Below are 19,253 nucleotides of genomic sequence, written 5' to 3'. Positions count from 1 at the left end.
AATTTGGGTAGTATTCTAAACTGCTCTAATCTGACTCTGATTAAATTTGCTTTTTTGTCCTAGATTTTAGGGCTTCCTCTCTTTGCAATACTCTTGATGTATATGGAGCATGCCTGAAAAATTACAGTAACAGCTCGGTGTAGTGGTGCATGCCTATAATTTCACCAGCTCAGGAGGCTGAGGAGGAGGATTGTGAATTCAAAGCCAGCTTCAGCAATTTAGTGAAGCCCTAAGACACTCATTGAGACCCTGTCTCTAAATAAAATATTAAAAATAAGGCCTGGGGATGTGGTTCAATGGTTAAGCACCCATGGGTTCAATCCCTGGTACCGAAAAACAAATTATAGTGATATTCAAGATTTTATTAATAAGCTAGAATTAAATAATTAAATTTAGGTCATATAGATGGCCAGGAATAGTATATGAGAAAAAAAAACAAGATTTGCCACTACTGCTTTTATCAAATCAGTACAAATCCAAAGATTCCTAAGAAGCTTTGTAAGAGTTTCAAAACAAAGGCCCCATTTTCTGACCTCCGCCCCTGTGGTACTGAGGATGAAATCCAGATAATATAATATTTTTAAAATATATATTGCCATTGAGGTGAATAAAATGAAGCATGATGTTAGTATATTCAGTGTCATTTTACCATTTTAAATTCTACCCTTAGATCCAAATTTGTTGAAGTCTTTTGTCTTATTGTAACAATGGGGCAAGAGGATATGAATGGTGCCACCAAAATAGTTTTGAAAAAGAAACATTGATGCTTTTTATTCTTGTGTATTCATCTTGAAGACATTTAGTGATGGACCAAAAGACAAATCTTATTTGTATATTTTCATTTTTCAGAAACTTACTCATGTTTATAGAACACTTCATGGAGCTTATACAAAAATTTTGGAGGTTATGCACACCAAAAAAAGACTTTTGGGTACTTTCTTCAGAGTTGCTTTTTATGGCCAAGTAAGTATACTTTATATAGAGTTGTTTTTCTTTTTAAACATTCACTTTTGGTTTTAGTTTGTTACATTACTTCGGTAGCAGTTATTGATTCTAGGATTCTGTCCAGATAGTGCCTATTATAGTAGCAAGGATCTTGCTTTGCAACTTTAAAGTTCACATTGGTTCTTATCAAGTTCATTAGATCAGAGTACAACCTATAAGGTTTGGATTTCTCTTTCAGTTTCATTTTTTGTTATGCTTCTAATAAAGTATATGTCAACTATCCGGTCATTAAAACTTTCAAATATAGGGCTGGGGTTGTGGTTCAGCAGTAGAACACTCGCCTAGCATGTGTGATGCACTGGGCTCAATCCTCAAAAATAAATAAATAAATAACCCAGGTGTGGTGGTGCAGCCTGTAATCCCAGTGGCTTCGGAGACTGAGGCAGCAGGATCAGGGGTTCAAAGCCAGCCTCTACAATTTATCAAGGCCTGAGCAACTCAGCTGAGACCCTGTCTTTAATAAAATATAAAAAAGGACAGGGGGACTGGGGCTGTAGCTCAGCGGTACAGCACTTGCCTCACATGTGTGAGGCACTGGGTTCAATTCTCAGCAGCATGTAAAAATAAATAAAGATATTGTATCTATATACATCTAAAAAAATATTTTTTAAAAAAAGACTGGGGTTGTGGCTTAGTAGTTAAGCACCCCTGGGTTTAATCCCTGGTACGAATTTACATATATGCATAATTAAATAAAATAAAGGTATTGTGTCTATCTACAATGAAAAATATGTTTTAAAATGCATCCAAATGCAAAACAGGTGATAAGCATACAGGAAAGGAGGAGAATCTCAAGAAATCTTCAGGCTAATGATATGTTGATATGATTGTGAATTTAAAAATTCTCATTTATTTGAAGGTAAAAAAGTGAATATATGCATGCAGCTATTAGTAATATTATTTAAAATGCATTTGAAATATACTATTGTTACTTAGTAGGTTGTTTTTAAGTGTTGTTTGCTCATTCAATTCATACATTATTGATTTAACTTTACAATAGTCGTTTTTTGAAGAAGAGGATGGAAAGGAGTACATCTATAAAGAACCAAAGCTCACCGGCCTCTCAGAGATTTCCTTGAGACTTGTTAAACTTTATGGTGAAAAATTTGGCACAGAAAATGTCAAAATAATTCAGGATTCAGACAAGGTAACCTATGCCCCACATTTTGATATCATAATTTGTTAATTCTAGGCATGGAACATTGCTCCTGACTTTTTCCTTATTTTAAATGGCAGAGGAGAAACAAGGAAATAGAGACATCTGGATAGTGAAAGAATGTACACAGGCTGGACTGGGAGTGTAGCTCAATGAAAGAGCACTTGCCTAACATGTGTGAGGCCCTGAGTTGCCTCCCTAGCATCACAAAAAGAAAACTAAAATTAAGAAAAGAAAGGATAACGAGAACATGGAGGTTCACACCTGTAATCCCAAAGACTGGGAGGCTGAGGCAGGAGGATCACAAGTTCCAGGCCAGCCTGGGAAACTTAGGAAGATCCTGTCTCAAAAAAAGACTGGGGATGTAGCTCAGTGGTAAAATACCTGTCCCCTGCCCCTTCCCAAGCAAAAAAAGATAGGGGCTTTAGAGTCTGAGAGACCAGAATTCCAATCCCCATTCCTTGTTACTTGCCTGCTACATGACCATGGGAAAGTATTTGATCCCTCTCTTTCATTTATCTCATTAGTCAGATGGTGATGATAATAGTACCTTCCTTATGAGGTTGTTTTACACATTAAATGAGTTAATATAGAGAAATTGGTTTGAGTTCCTTGTACATAAGAAGCATTCACTACTGCCAGAATGAAAATCTCCTGGCAATTGTAAACACACTTCATTGTCTACCATAATTATCACTATGTAGATTGACATATATCTTCTGGGTATGGTTTTATCTTGAACATATGCTTAAAGACAATTAAAATAGATTTGCTGGGGCTGGGGTTATGGCCCAGTGGTAGAGCATTTGCCTAGCATGTGTGAGCCACTGGGTTTGATTCTCAGCACCACATTTAAACAAATAAAATAAAGGTCCATTGACAACAAAAAAATATTAAAAAAAAATAGATTTGCTGATAGGTTCAAAATTAGTATTTGGCAAAACCTGTTTCTTATTAGTTTCACTATTTTGTATTGTTTTACCAACTTAAGATGATAGATTTCCTCCCTTTGCAGCCAGGTAGTCTTACTTTGCTCCCACAGTATTGAGCACTGTGTAAATGGAAAGGTAATGAAGATCCAAGCTTCTTAAATTCCTTTTTTTAAGCTATATTAAAATTGAACCCAGGGCTTTTTACATTTAGGCAAGCTCTCTGCCTCTGAGCTACATCCCCAGGCCCCAGAGCCAGACTTTCTGAACAATATGCATTTTTCTCTTTTTATCCACCCTGAAAACCTGCCCAAAATGCTGGTGACAAACCACCAAGAGGCTGCTTGACTCCTGGCATTGTTATACATGATATTCTGTTCATTTCCTGTAGGTAACACACATCATGTTCTTTCTTTTAAAAATTACCATCAGAGCCAAGTGAGGCTAAAGCAGGAGAATTGTAACTTTGGGGCCAACCCTGTCACAAAATACAAAATAAAAACAAATGGGGATGTAGTTCAGTGGTAGAACACCCATGGTTTCAATCCTCAATACCACCAAAAAAAATGTTCTTCCTACCTATGGGGTTCCACATCCATAGAGTCAACCAAAAGTATTTAAAAGACTCATTTATACTGGACATGAATACACTCTGTTTCTTGTCATTATTCCTTAAAAATTATAGTCTAACAAATATTTACATAGCATTATCATTGTATTAGATAGTGTAAGTAATCTAGAAATGATTTAAAGTATACAGGAAGATGTGTATGTTTTACATGCAAATATTATGCCCTTTTACATGAGGGACTTGATTTTTTTTTTTTACTGTATGGAAATAAAATGTATAAAACACTCTTTTACCTTGCCAAAGAACAAAATCTGCTTAAGGATATAGGCAATATAAAATACTCCTCTTAAAGAGGTGAATTGGTATTATCTTCCAATAATTTAACTGTATGTGTCCTTGAGCCTAATAATTTCACTTAAAATTTTATCTTGTAGATGTGCATACATAAGAATATGTTTAAGGATATTCCCTGATGCAAAATTTATATAGCAAAAACCTGGACGCAGTCTAAATGTCCATATGGCTAAATAAATGATGATATTTCCCATATAATGGATATAGTCACCTAAGCATTTAAAAAATGAAAGATTTATATAAGTGTCAGTATGAACCCAAAAAGATCTGTTATGAAAGGGAAAAAGAGGTGAGATGTAGGACTCTGTGGTTAGTATGACATATTTGTATAAAACCTGGATATTCACATATTGCCGCAGTCTGGCTGGGCACAAGATCACGAGCCACTCACAGCTTTGTAGATTCAGACAGCAATTCTTTATTCCCGAACTCACACCGGCCCTGTACAAACATTTTCTGGGGAAATCCAAGTTCTGCCGCCCCATTCACGTACTCCACCAGGCTTTTTAATCCCAAATACTTTCTCAATTCCACGAGAACTCAATGGGAACTCAGGCAGCAGGATACACCCTATTCCCAGCAGGAATAACCTTAAATCTGGAACTGCCCTAAAACCAGATTGTCCTAAATCGGGAACGCCCTAAACCCAAGGAGCGGGATACTTCCTAAAACCTGCAGGATACACCCTAAACCTGGATCCACCCTGGTCCTTGAGCAGGGTCACCTTTCTCAAACATACATGCAATGTCACAGCGAATGTCCAAGGCAAGTCCATTTCCACAAGTCCTTCCTCTAAGTAACATGGGGTACGCTGGCAAGGAAATTTCAATGCGTCATTCCTACTTGGCAATGGCCCTCAGCAACATATACAAGCTCAGAAAATTTCAGGAATATTTATACAAAATTGTCAGTCATGGTTACCCCTAAGGATTGAGATCAGAGTCTTGATTGTAAATAAATAGTTTTTGCTATTTGTATATACCCTGTGTACTATTAAATATATAATTATATAGAATTTTATATATATGTATATATAATATAATATATATGTATATATATAGTCCATCCTCCTGTATATGTGGAGGGTGGAGGGAGAGAGATACGGAAACTCTGTGTGTGTGTGTGTGTGTGTGTGTGTGTGTGTGTGTTTCTGGAGAGGGGCAAGGATATTGATCAAGGCAGATATAGTTGGAAAATGATCCTGGGAACTGTCTATAGAGTTAATGAAGATATTCTTAGAATGATGGGTTGAGAGTCCTCAATGAATCTCTAACAGAGACGATGCTGGGATTTACATCTAGCATCATGGAATTTAGATCGCTCATGAAATGGTTCACAACTACAGCTAGAGATTTTTTTGTGTGTTGTTTTGTTTATTTAATTTTTTGCAGTGCTAGGGATGGAACCCAGGGCCTAATGAATATTAGGCAAGCACTTTACCATGGAACTGTACCCCAACCCTACAACCTAGACTTTTGTGGCTCTAAAGTAGAATCATTGTGTGTTCTTGTCCTCTTCTTTCTCCATAGGATAGGATTAAAATAATCCAGTCAAGAGTACCTACTCATAATTTCCAGCACTGCTTGTGAATGTCTAAATTAGTAAGCTTTTCTGAAGTATAATCAGATAATATATACCAAAATCCTTAAAATCATGTAAACTTTTTAAGTAAGAAATTTTCTTTTAGGAATTTATCTTAAGGAAAAATCAGAAAAAAATAAACATAGTTTTAAATTCAAGGATGTTCATAAAAACACTATTTGTAATAACAAAAAGTTGGAAAAGCAACTTAAAGGTATCAGTCAGCTGTGGTGTCACACACCAGTAATCACAGTGACTTGAGTGTCTAAAGCAGTAGGATTGCAAGTTCAAGGCCAGCCTCAGCAACTTAGTGAGGCCCTAAGCCACTTAGTGAGACTTTTCCTTAAAATTAAAAATAAAATTGGTTGGGTTGGGGATGTGGCTCAGTGGCTGAGTATCCTGGATTCAATCCCCAGTATCTGTCTATCTCTGTGTGTATGTATGTGTGTGTGTGTGTGTGTGTGTGTGTGTGTGTGTGTGTGTGTGTTTGTCACACATACACACACACACACACACAATAATCAATTACTCCAATATAGAGCTCTTAAGATGTTTTTATTCAGGTAGAATTCACACAATTAAATATTTTAAAATATTTTAAGGAGTCAGATGACAAAAAATGTTTAGCATGATATCAGATTTCTGAATATATATGCATAGAAAAAATATTAGATGAAAATGTGAATAATGGTCATTGTTGGATGATAGGATTACAGTAATTTTTATTTCCTTTCTACATTTCTGTAGTCTCCAAATAGGTTTCTGTAAGTTCTTATAATCAGAAATAAATGATCCTTAAAAAAGAAATGAAGACCTCCTCCAGGTGTTTACTCAGTTGGAAGCACAATCATAACGGCAGTGATTCTCATGTGATCTCAAAGGAGTAAATTACCTACATTTCATTTTCCCTTCCATTGAATCTAAAAAAAATTAAAAACTTGTCTTATTTTATAGGTAAATGCCAAAGAGCTTGATCCAAAATATGCTCATATTCAAGTCACTTATGTGAAGCCCTACTTTGATGACAAAGAACTCACAGAAAGAAAGACTGAGTTTGAAAGAAATCATAATATCAACAGATTTGTTTTTGAAGCTCCTTATACTTTATCAGGCAAAAAGCAAGGTTGTATAGAAGAACAGTGTAAACGACGGACCATTTTGACTAGTAAGTAGGACTTCTCATGTTAACTTATTATTTGTCATGGTCCTTTTTGATAAACACAAGTACCAGCTGGCCAGCAGGAACTTGTAACTGAAATTGTAATCATTTGTTGTTTTACTGTTCAGTTAAAAGTTTGTACAAACATGTCCTTGTGATAAACCATCATTTTCCCATATGTCATTCATGATTGCTTAGACATGTCTCATAAAGAGAATTTATCCCTTAATCCTGAAGCAGTAAGTTCTATATAATACCTTATGCATCTTCTAGAAAAAGCATGGAGAGAATTAAGCACAATGAATTTTTTAAAAATTCAACTATTTGAATTTGATTTTCTAAATTTAATAAATGAATCTTAACATTTTTAATAGCTTCAAATTCGTTTCCCTACGTGAAGAAGAGAATTCCAATACATTGTGAACAGCAGATTAATTTAAAGCCAATTGATGTTGCTACTGATGAAATAAAAGATAGAACTGCAGAGCTGCAAAAGCTTTGCTCCTCTACTGATGTGGATATGATTCAGCTTCAACTCAAATTACAGGGCTGTGTATCTGTACAGGTAAGTTTTGTTAAACACTTCCTAATATTTCTCTTGCTTTCACACAGGCATAGAGCAAGCATTAATTGTAATTGTGTGTTATGCTCTCATTGAGTGCAAAAAACTATATAATTTGTTAACTTAAGAAATTATGTTTAATTTCTATAAATTTCCATAATGTCAAAAGACGTTAAACAAATCCCTCTGACTAACCAAGCCCTATATTTACATATCAGAAATCATTAACTAATTTAATTAGAGTATCATCTTTCCAGATTATGTGCTTTAGTTAATGATTTTTCACATAAACTTGTTGTAAGCATAAAAAAACTTCTCAGATATAGGTTTCTTATAGTTTTGTTATGTTTTTGGTGCTGAGGATGGAACCCAGGGCCTGTGCATGCTGGAAAATCATTGTGTGATTGAGCCATGCTTCTGGCCCTTGAGCTATTTTAATAAAAAGGAGAAATGCAAAAACTTCTTCTGACTATATGCTGATAATTCTCTCACTTTTCTCCTTTCTTAATTTAGGTCAATGCTGGTCCATTAGCATATGCAAGGGCTTTCTTAAATGATAGTCAAGCCATCAAGTATCCACCTAAGAAAGTAAATGAGTTGAAAGACATGTTTAGGTAAGCATTTAGTAATTTTTAGATGAGACATATATTCTTTTCCTTGTTTTCTTCTAACAACAACAACAAAGTATTTACCAGATAATACCCCTACAAAAAAGGACATTCTTTGTGTACTTTTGTAATAGCTAAGTGACCTCTGGATGGTACTTTAAGTAGTGAGGAAATACATAATCTGTTTCATGCTACAGGATATTAACAATGCCCCAGTGACCCAAGAGATTAAATGTGCCAACTTATTTTATTGCTTTGGATATTGTAAGTGACACAAACACAAACCTACATTCATTTTTTGATTTCCTTCTTTGCCCGATTGACCTTGTGTTATAGCATTTCAGACCATTTAGGGTAGAAGTAAAAGTGGGGCTGGAAGGGTTGCAGAGGCACTTACTCCTATCCTGTATTCTTGCTTCCACTTGGATTCTGCCAGTCTAGGACATATAATATCTTGTGTGTACTAAGCAACCCTGTAAGCTAAGGTATGTCTGAATGAACCTTACATTTGAAAATCTGTTGAATTTATAAACAGTTTACATTCAGAACACGAGAAACAGTTGCGTCAAACAGACTAAGGATAAATATGATAACCTATCTACTCATCTGCTCCTGACATGCCATTTACTTTTCCTGTTTGTGTGTTATCAGCTGTTCCAGGTTGCAGAGTAACCAGTAGTCATTCATTCACCAATACTTATTAATAATGCCTGCCTGGATCATATAAAAAAAAAACTCTACTAGTTGCTATGACAGGGATATAAAACATATGGGCAATGAGGTACTTTGCCTCCTCAGACATACACTATAATTGTGGACATTAAACATAAACACATAAAATAATGAAAAAAATACTTTTATGATGGTTCTTCAACTCCCTATCCCCACTCTTGCCTGCCCAAGAAATATTCTTCACACCTATGGCATCTAACACTGTAATGGGCATATAGTAAACTGAAAATAAATTCTTTTTGAATGAATGACTTACTGTCTGCAGATACAAACTAATGTTAGCACAACTTCAGTGGCATAATAACAAGTAAATAACTGAGCAAGCAGGCTTCCTAGGGGGTATGTGTCTTGATTTAAAGGAGATAAGAAATCAGGACAGAGGTGGAAAAGGAGAATGTATTTCAAGTTAGAAAGTGACATTAACAAATTCACAGTGAGAAAATAAAGAATTCTCTTGTTTCCCTCTGGGCGAGTCATGCTTAAAGTGAATTATCAAATTGATTGTCAGTGAGACTTCCTAAAAATAAATAATGAAACCTTTATCTTTGTCATCCATCCATAGGAAATTCATACAAGCATGCAGCATTGCACTTGAACTAAATGAGCGACTAATTAAAGAGGATCAATTTGAGTACCATGAAGGGCTAAAGTCAAATTTCAGAGACATGGTGAAAGAATTATCTGACATTATTCATGAGCAGGCAAGTATTAAGACTCGTAAATGAAAACATGATCTGGAGTCCCTAAAGTGTTACTTGACGAAAATCTATAGTTTTAAATATGTTTTGTTCAAATTATTTGTTCTGTACTTTAAAATTTGTTCATGTTCTCTGTAGTCAAAGTTGAAGCAATTATTTAAAATTGTTACTGAAGCAATTATCAGTAATAAACCATTTTGTTCTTTGTGCTACAATATTAGAGGCACTAGCTGAGCAAATCTGAATAGATCTACTGTGAACATGGGTTAGATTCTCTCAAGAAGAATCCTAAAGAAATGAAATGATTAGCTCAGTACCCAAGTCCCCAAATACTATTCCTGTCTTAGCTGTCAGAAACTACATACTGTAGTTTAGGTGAGATCCTGAGTTATTTCCAAAACTTGGGGATTGTCTTCCTACCCTTACAGCTTAGAAAACTATGTTTATGTAAACTTAGCATTTTAATCTATCACTGAAGGTTAGGGTTATTTACTGCTAACAAAACACAGCCTGAATAATAGAAAAGCAAAGACCTGATTATCACAGCCAAATTATGTCATCACTAATTATCACATTTAAGACCTACTGACCCTTATGGAAACCTAAGTACTACTGAACTATGCTGGTAAGATCCATTCCTATATTGGGGCCTTGAAATTCATGTATGCAACCATGTTGTACATTCATTGTCCTTTAACCATTTTAACATTTTAATCACGTTCATAAAAGTTGCAACATGTCAGACTGGTCCCTCAGTGACTGAGCTTTTTAACCTTATCATAAAGTCTCCTTAATTTCCTTGCTAATAAAAACACCAAATAAATATTTTCTTTAGTAACATTATAAACACTGAATATTTAAGAAATAAAGATGGGGCTGGTGTAGTGGCACTTGCCTGTACTCTCGGCAACTCAACCTCAGGTAAGAGGCCACAAGTTCGTGACCTGCCTAGACAATTTAGCAAAACACTGTCTTATAATAAAAAATAAGAATGGACTGGTGATATAGCTCAGTAGTAGAGTGCCCCTGGTTTCAATTCCTAGGACCACCAAGAAAAAAAAATTAAAGATGGGTCTGAGATGATAGTCCAGTGGTAGAGTACTTGCCTAGTATACCTGAAGCCTTGGGTTCCATCTTTCAAAACACTCAACAAGACCAGCATAGAGGAGGAAAAGTTCATGATTTCAGAAGTTCAAGTCCATGGTTGGCTGACTTATCACTTCACCTGAAGTGAGGCAGAACATCATGACAGAAGGCTAGCAACAAAGGAAAAGTGCTCACTTCGTGGTGCCTAAGAAGCAGAGAGAATGAAGGAGAGGAGCCAGGGGGGAAGGATGCAGTCCTTAAGGGCACAACTCCAGTGACTCACCTCTTCCATCCATGCCTCTTGGGCTCAGAGATAATGCGTACACAAGGCTTTTTTCAAATTAGGATATAGCTTTCACAATTATATCATTTTGAATATTCCTGTATTAATATTGGTGCTTCAGGGGGGTACCTCATACTGAACCATAACATTCTGACCCTGGCCCCCAAAATCTTATGTCCATTTCTAAAAGTCTGTCCCCATGGTCTTAACAGTTTCAGCATTGGCCCAAAGTCCAAACCTAAAGTCTTATCAGAGATTCAAGGCAAACTTGGCTATGATCCCCTTAAAAATTAAAAAAAAAGTTATATATATATATCCTATGCATAGTGGAACAGAGTAAAAAATTCCATTCCAAAAGAGAATTAGGGGCTGGGGATATAGCTCGGTTGGTAGAGTGCTTTGTCTCACATGCACATGGCCCTGGGTTGAATCCCCAGCACCCCCCCACACACACACACACACAAAGAATTAGGAGCATGAAAAGAAGGGATGGGATCAAAGCAAGACCTAAACTCAGCCAGGCAAACATTTCCTGTAGGTTCACCTCAGGCATCTGGGGCGTATGGCTGCTTGATGTACTTTTCAAAGGGCTTGGGAATCCCTGCTCCTTTGGCCTTGCTGGTTGAGCCCACTTATCTCTCTTTTTGCCTATCTCTGTCTGCAGTCAGCAGCTTTCCTTTTCAAATATTCCACGTTACTGGCATCTCTTAATCTTTGGGCGGGGGGGGGGGCCTCCACTGCAGCAGCAGCTTCCTTCTTTCTTTCTTTCTTTCTTTCTTTCTTTCTTTCTTTCTTTCTTTCTTTCTTTCTTTCTTTCTTTCTTTATTTATTTATTTATATATTTATTTTATTGTTGGTCGTTCAAAACATTACATCTAATTTGATATATTTCACAGTTTGATTCAAAAGGGTTATGAACTCCCATTTTTACCCCGTATACAGATTGCTGAATCACTTCAGTTACATCAATTACATTTCCATTGATTTACATATTGCCATTCTGGTGTCTGATGAATTCTGCTCTCTATGGCTTTAGCTCAGCGGTTCCTTCGCCAGAAAACTAGCAGCTTCCTTCTTACAGCTTTGTGCATCACCCTCTCAGGGGAAGCCCACAGGAACTCCAAACCTGCAACACTGCCTGGCCTCCCAGGCCTGCCTTTGAAATTTTGGTGGAAACTTCCATGACCTCTTAACTCCAACATTCTGTAATCCTGAAGAATCAGCATCACCATCTGCTGCCAGCTGGAACTGTCATCAGGCTACCTTGGACCAAGGTTGCAGCCGTCTGAGTAGCTGAGCATAGGCAAAAAACTTCCTAGGCCCCCCTGTGCCAGCAGGGTACCTCACTGATCTCAAAAGAATTTTTACCTTTATACCCTTGAGGCTGTGATGGGTGTGGTCTTTCCAATTTGAGAGATCTCTTCAACCTATCTTTCCTAGTGTATCTGCAAAGACTTAGCACCTCTTTAAGGGATGTAATTTCTTCAACAACCACAACTACCTACCTTGTCCCCAGTTTTGCTCACCGGTTTCTGGCCAAATTGCAAATTTTTAAAATCCTACTCTGCTTTCTGCTCCCAGTTCTCACAGAAAACCTGATTAAAAGCTGATAACAATATCCATAACACCACCTGAATGCTGTGTTGCCTTGAAACATCCTCTGGCAGATTAATTAATCCATCACCTTTACATCCAGCCTCTCACAAAATGTAAGAACATGGACAAAATGTAGATAACCTCTTTACCAGAATATAACCCAAGTGACCTTTAATCCAATTCCCAGTAGATTTCTCATTCCCTTTTGAAACGTCGTGGGTACAGCCCTTGCTGTTTTCATTCTGATCCTCTGAGTTCCCACCAGAATCACACATTAAGCTCTGCGAACAATATTCTATTGCTTCTCCAGCCTTATCTCCACATTTTTTAAACACTTACACACAGTTCCAACTTCTCCTAAACCACATGGTCAGGTTAGTCACAGTGATGACCCCACTTCTCAGTACAATTTCTGTTGTAGTCAGCTTTTCATGGCTGTGACCAAAATGCCCAACAAGATCAACTTACAGGAGGAAAGTTTATTTTTGGCTCATGATTTCAGATGTTTAGTGTGTGGTTGGCCAACTTCATCACTTTGGACCTGAGGTGAGGCACAACATTATGGTGTAAGGGCAACAGTGGAAGAGAGTTGCTCAGCTCTTGGCTCCTGGGAGCAGAGAGGGGGAGGGTGGAGCCACATGGAAAGAGAATATTCCCAGTGGGGGAATTCCATCAAAATAAATGATCAGTAGAATAGAAGAAGGGGATTGATGGGAGGGAGGAGGGACAGGATAAGGGAATAATAGTGAAATGAATTTGATCTAACTTCCCTAGGTACATATATGATACCACAGAGAATCTTAGCTTTATGTATATCCACAAGATACTTAAACAAAACTAGTGTAGAGGGGAGGGAAAGGGGAAGTCCTGGGGACTGAATTAGAGCAAACTATACTCTATCCTCCAGACTACACCGATACTGAATACCCTTACCTGCCCATGCCCCACATCATAAAGAAGAAGGACTTTGGGTTACTTTCTCTAACTTTGCCCTTTTTCAGCAGGAAGCAGCTTGGAGATGTTGTCACCCATTTTCCCATATAAATTGAATGTAGAAATGACAGTTGGGAAATGTAACAGTGTCCACTTCATGCTTGGAATATAGCCCTTGCTGCTCTGCCACTGCAACTTATTTTTAAAATGGATGCGTTTCTGGGGGCTGGGGTTGTGACTCAGTGGTAGAGCATTTGCCTAGCATGAGTGAGGCACTGGGTTAGATTCTCTGCACCACATATAAATAAAATAAAGGTCCATCAACAACTAAAAAATATTTTTAAAAAATGAACACATTTCTCTCTCTTCCTCTCTCTGTGCTTCTCCCTAATCTCGGAGGAAACAGGATTACCTTCGTTCGCCATCATATGTAGATTCATTCTGTCTTTGAGTACACACCCACCATAGCAACAAAGTAACCCAGACTTTGGGGATGGTACCAAAAGATCTCAGAAATGACAATCTTCCAAAGTAACAAGTGAATTACAACTCCAGCAGAGAACACTTGGAATATAGCCTTTGAGTCACCTGTTTAAAAGCCCCGTGTTCCTGCTGAAGGACAGAATCACATCCTCTGGGACAGGAGTCCCCTGTGTTTCTCCTTTGCTAACAAAGCAATAAACCGTTTTCCTTTTTCTAAAATAATAATAATAATGCTTTTATGTGAAATGAATCCTAACATATAACTAAAAGTACCAATAAAAATGTTTTTAAAAAGTTTTTTAAAAGATGTAACTGGTTGCAGTAGTGCACACCTGTAATTTCAGCAACTTGGGAGGCTGAGACAGGAGTATCGGGAGTTGAAAACCAGCCTCTGCAATTTAGTGAGACCTTGTCTCTAAATAAAAATATAAAAGAGGGCTGAGGATGTGACTCAGTGTTTGAGTGGCTGGGATCAATCCCCAGTATGAAAAAAAAAGGAATCAGTCCCAAAGAACTCACCCTCAGTGACCCACCTCCTGCAGCCTCACCTCCAAGGGCCTAGAGTTGCCACCAAGCACAAGTCCTTTAAAATTAGGATGGACTGATTAGGTTACAGCTCTTTTATAATCTAGTTCTCTCACCACAATATACCTGCATTAATAGGAGCTTTGGGGTCACCATCTCTTGTCAAACCATAACAGATCTACAGCACCAAATTTAGAAGGAAAGAAATTAGCTGGGCATGGTGGCGCACTCCTGTATTCCCAGTGGCTCAAGAAGCTGAAGCAAAAGGATCACAAGTTCAAAGCCAGCCTCAGCAATTTAGCAAGACCCTGTCTCTAAATAAAATATTTTAAAATGGGCTGGGGATGTGACTCAGTGATTAAGAGCCTTTGCATTCACTCCCTGGCACAAATAAAGAAATTGAAAATCATTAAAAGAAATGACGGGTGTAGTGGCACATGCCTGTAATCCCATAGGCTCAAGAAGCCGAGGCAGGAGGACCACAAACAAGTTCAAAGCCAGCCTCAGCAATTTAGAGAAATCCTCAACAACTTAGCAAGAACCCTTCTCAAAAAGGGGCTGAGGATGTGGCTCAGTGGTGAAGTGTCCCTGGGCTCGATACCCAATACCAATAAATAAATAAACAAAGACATTATAACCTTTCAGAGGATATATTTTCCTTTTCGGTGGGGGCATGGGTACCATGGATTCAACCAAAAGGCACTTTACCACTGAGCCACATCACCAGCCCTTCTTGTTTTTTATTTTGAGACAGGTTCTGGCTTCAAGTTTACAATCTTGTCTCAGCCTCCAGAGTCACTGGGATTATAGACTATGACACCCAAACAGAGTATATATATTCTTAAGGTTGGCCCTGAATTTGTCCTAGAATCTGCATTTCAGATTGCTTGAAGACAGTCACCTGCTGTGGAAAACTGTCACAAATGGTGGGCTTACAAATACATCCAGTGCTTGGTAACCAAGGAACTGTGGTACAGCGATGAGGAAAACCAGAGCAGGAAGACTAGAACAACCGAAAGCTAGTCAATTTTTCAGTGAAATTCTGAGTTCATTTTGTTTGCTTTTTCTTAGAGCTATGGGAAGCCAGGTGCAGTGGTACACAGCTGTGATCAATTCCCAGTACTGTTGAAAAGAAAAGTGATCTGAGAAATTTAATCGCAGTTAGCCCAAGGTTGCACTAGATTTCTACGTCATTTCCAACCATTTTCATCTCAGTACCGAGAATCAGTCATCCAGACTTTCATCATTCCATATATTTAATGATTCCAACCACTCCAATCTCCTATGTACCCCTTGGTGGTTTGTTGGTTTGTTTGTACCGGAAATTGACCTCGGGGGCACTCGACCACTGAGCCACACCCCCAGCCCTATTTTGTATTTTATTAGAGACAGAGTCTCACTGAGTTGCTTAGCACCTCGCCAAGTTGCTGAGGCTGCCTCAGCCTCCCCAGCTGCTGGGATTACAGGCATGCACCACCGTTGAGATTAAGAGGCATGCGCCACCGTGCCCTGCCTATATATCCATTCTTGATCACTAAAAATTATTTTCCCCCTGGGGATTGAATCCAGGGTTGCTTAACCACTGAGTCACATCCTCAGTCATATAGATATAGATATGATTTTAAACTCATGATCCTCCTGTCGTTGCTTCCCAAATTGCCGGGATTACAAACGCGTGCTTCTACGCCTGGCAATGGCTGGAAATCTTGTTGGTTTGATCCTGGAATCTGCTTTCTGCATCTTCTTGGCCTACTTAGGAATGAGTACAAACAGCTCCAAGTCTTCCCTCTTTACTGATAGCTTTCAGAGGCTCCTTTTTCCCTTCCTCCCTAAACCATCCATGTGATCATAACTAGGAGATCGGGGAAGCCTTCCATTTCCTTTACCATCTGTATCTCAAGCTCAGCCCTGAGAACAATGGGTTGTACCTCTCTTCAATATAGCCGTTCTGAAGTATGTACTGTTATCAAATAGACTACAAAATTTGTTCCTAGAAACTGGTCAAAAAAGTTCTATTACTTGCAATGTATAGAAAAAACAGCAAAACTTCTTCACAAAAGATGTAAAACAAGCCCGGGTGCGGTGCACATGCCTGTAATCCCAGCGGCTTGGAGGCTGAGGTAGGAGGATCTCGAGTTCAAAGCCAGCACACCTAGCTGTTATGAGGCTTTTATAAAAAGAAGTTTCTCAGGGCTGGGGTTGTAGCACACTGGTAGAGCGCTTGCCCCTCATGTATGAGGCACCAGGTTTGGTCCTCAGCACCACATACAAATGAACAATATTTGTTTCCATTTCCAACTAAAACAAACATTTAAAAAAAAGAAATTTCTCTATTATAGGCTTTATTTAAATTTCATGGTTTGTAACATCACAAATAAGATGATTCAATACTGCCATCATAGTCCAATTTGAGGGTTTAATATTGAGGCTTCAAAGCTTACCTATTTTTAAAGATTTTTGTTGTTGTTGTTGTTGTTGTAGTTGGACACAATACCTTTATTTTACTTATTTACTTTTATGTGGTGCTGAGGATCAAACCCAGCGCCTCGCACATGCTAGGCAAGTGCTCTAACACTGAGCCACAACCCCAACCCACAAAGTTTATCTTTAAGACCAATTAATAGAAGCTTGAGATTTATGTTAGGACTTAAAAGAAGTTGCATATAATGTGTACACTATTCTTATCCTCCATCTAATCTAAGCATAAAATCTGTATACATTTATATACTTATGGGAATATAACATTTATATTTTATGTTGATGAAGTTCTTCCATTTCCCAGAAAAATCTTCTGTATCATTTAGCTCATATAATCATAGTGTCTTTAAAAATATGTGATTCTCACTTTTTTCTTCATTTAGTATTATTTCTAAGTCTACAGGGAAGGAGTATGCTATCTACATATTTTAACAATCCAACAAGTGATTCTGAGAACCACTAGGTTAGAAGATGATCCATAAACTCTGTATCAACGAGTAGTCCACTGTTAGAGATCTTATGCTGACCATCTGTTGAAAAAAAATTAAGATTGCATTATCTCTTGCTTTTTATTGAATTTTGCATTTATGATCTTTTGTTTTTCTTAATAAGTAACCAGATTTTTTTTCTGCTTTTTTTGATATGCTGCCTTTGTAAAACAGCTTTGAAGACTTAAGTCGGTAATGTTATTCTTTACTCTTTCTGCTTTTTGTCATTTTAAATAGCTCAGTGTCAGTGATGAATTGAAATATGCCTGTAATTTTATATACACATTCTTTTTTTGGCAGTAGCTATTTTTCTGCATGATAACAATGTGGATTTCTTTTGTTTTAGATATTACAAGAAGACACAATGCATTCTCCCTGGATGAGCAACACATTACATGTATTTTGTGCAATTAGTGGTACATCAAGTGACAGAGGTTATGGTTCCCCAAGATACACAGAAGTATGAAGAAATGTGGATGTAAATGACAGAAAGACTGAATTTCTCAGGAATATTTGGAGCTGTGCAAATGTTGAAATTTGAAGATTTGATATACATGGAGTGTTTCCTCCTGACACCAAAATTTTCATGCTTTCAAACAGGGTGCTTACATATTTGTAAATATTTAAGCAACTTGAAAGTGCCTGGAAATTGCACCACTGTGCTTGGTTTGTACTTTTTTAGGTAAATCTATATGCTGAAAAGTAGAGCTCAGAAATGTTAATTCATTTTGCTTAATTATTGCTTAAAACAATAAAGGTACTATGTAAAATTGTATAATGGAACCCAATAAAAGGTAAAACTTATTTGTAATTAGAAGTGAAGGATATAATATTTTGAATTTAATGTTTTCCTCAATAAGAAGCTCAATTCATTATCATACTAATCCTTGGGGGGAGAAATTTGATTAAAATTTCCATAAAACATGGATATTTCAAACTGGGGGACAACTTGAATTCTTGCTTGTTAGTAGTCAAGGCTGAACTGGAGGAACCAAATGAATTGTTCATCAGAAAATTATCAGAATGAAAGGATATATATCCTTCATGCCAAGTTTATGATATATATATATAATTTTTATAAAATATATATATTTACAAGCTATAGATAAATATATATATATATCTCCTCTATGCCAAATTTACTATTCCTTGCTGTTTCAATGTGGTGTTGCTGAGTATTCCTATTGCTCTCTTTCCCTCATAAAAGATGAGGGATTTATACAGGGCACAGGTTTCCCCAGTAAGCAGTGTTTGTTGCCAAACTTGGTCTGGATGTGTCCATAAAACTAAATAAAACACTTCTGAGAAATTGCAGTCAGTACATCCTATGCAACTTCAAAACTTTATCAGCAGTCCAAGGTGGAAATTTTGTAATGATTATTTTCTTCAGTTGCAAGGTTATCAAGCACTTTGATAGAATTTAATGGTTGCAGTATGTCTTGGGTAACCACCACAGGGTTAGCAACTGCTAATTTGGGATTATATTCTTATGTATGAAGAAATAGATTACCTAAATAATTCAGGAGAAACCAAGATATAAATGATCCTAAGAATTTTGGCTGCCTCCTGTACATTTCAAGTTCTAGACTTACTTTCATTACGTAGTCTAGCCTGTTTTGTGGATGAAAAATAGACATTGAGATATAAATGGATTACACAGAGCCTTGGCTTTAAAATATTTTCTGATAAGGGAAGTATTAGGGATTATGCTCCGACTTGGACATTTTTGTAAACATGTCTATTTTTTTGCGGGGGTACTGGGAAATGAACTCAGGGGCACTCGACCACTGAGCCACATCCCCAGCCCTTTTTTATATTTAATTTAGAGACGGGGTCTCAGCTGCTTAGTGACTCATGTTGCTGAGGCTGGCTTTGAACTCACAATCTTCCTGCCTCAACCTCCTGAGGTGCTGGGATTACAGGCATGTGCCATTGTACCTGGCTCCATGTCATTTTTAAGTTTTTAGGGCAGAGCCAGGTGCAGTGGCACACACCTGTAATCTCAGCAACTGGACAGGCTAAGTAA

General features: G+C 37.4%; 1 protein-coding gene across 3 annotated transcripts in view; it reads left to right on the top strand.

Moving 5' to 3' along the window:
* The window catches only part of Dock11 (dedicator of cytokinesis 11), a 186,028-nt gene extending 167,487 nt beyond the window's left edge, over positions 1-18,541 (top strand). For 2 of the 3 annotated variants that reach the window (XM_013356047.4, XM_021722391.3), the window contains 7 exons: positions 850-963; positions 2,006-2,152; positions 6,551-6,761; positions 7,130-7,320; positions 7,831-7,931; positions 9,220-9,358; positions 17,574-18,541. In XM_013356047.4, the coding sequence (XP_013211501.3) occupies positions 850-963; positions 2,006-2,152; positions 6,551-6,761; positions 7,130-7,320; positions 7,831-7,931; positions 9,220-9,358; positions 17,574-17,693 (1,023 nt within the window). In that variant the 3' untranslated portion in view covers positions 17,694-18,541. Of the gene's footprint in view, positions 1-849; positions 964-2,005; positions 2,153-6,550; positions 6,762-7,129; positions 7,321-7,830; positions 7,932-9,219; positions 9,359-17,401; positions 17,420-17,573 lie in introns of all 3 variants that reach the window. The other variant, XM_021722393.3, reaches the window with a different exon arrangement.
* The last annotated feature ends 712 nt before the right edge of the window (positions 18,542-19,253 follow it).

This window comes from Ictidomys tridecemlineatus, chromosome X, assembly GCF_052094955.1.
Source record: "Ictidomys tridecemlineatus isolate mIctTri1 chromosome X, mIctTri1.hap1, whole genome shotgun sequence".
Classification (NCBI taxonomy): domain Eukaryota; kingdom Metazoa; phylum Chordata; class Mammalia; order Rodentia; family Sciuridae; genus Ictidomys; species Ictidomys tridecemlineatus.
This window is presented reverse-complemented; position numbering and strand designations above follow the sequence as displayed.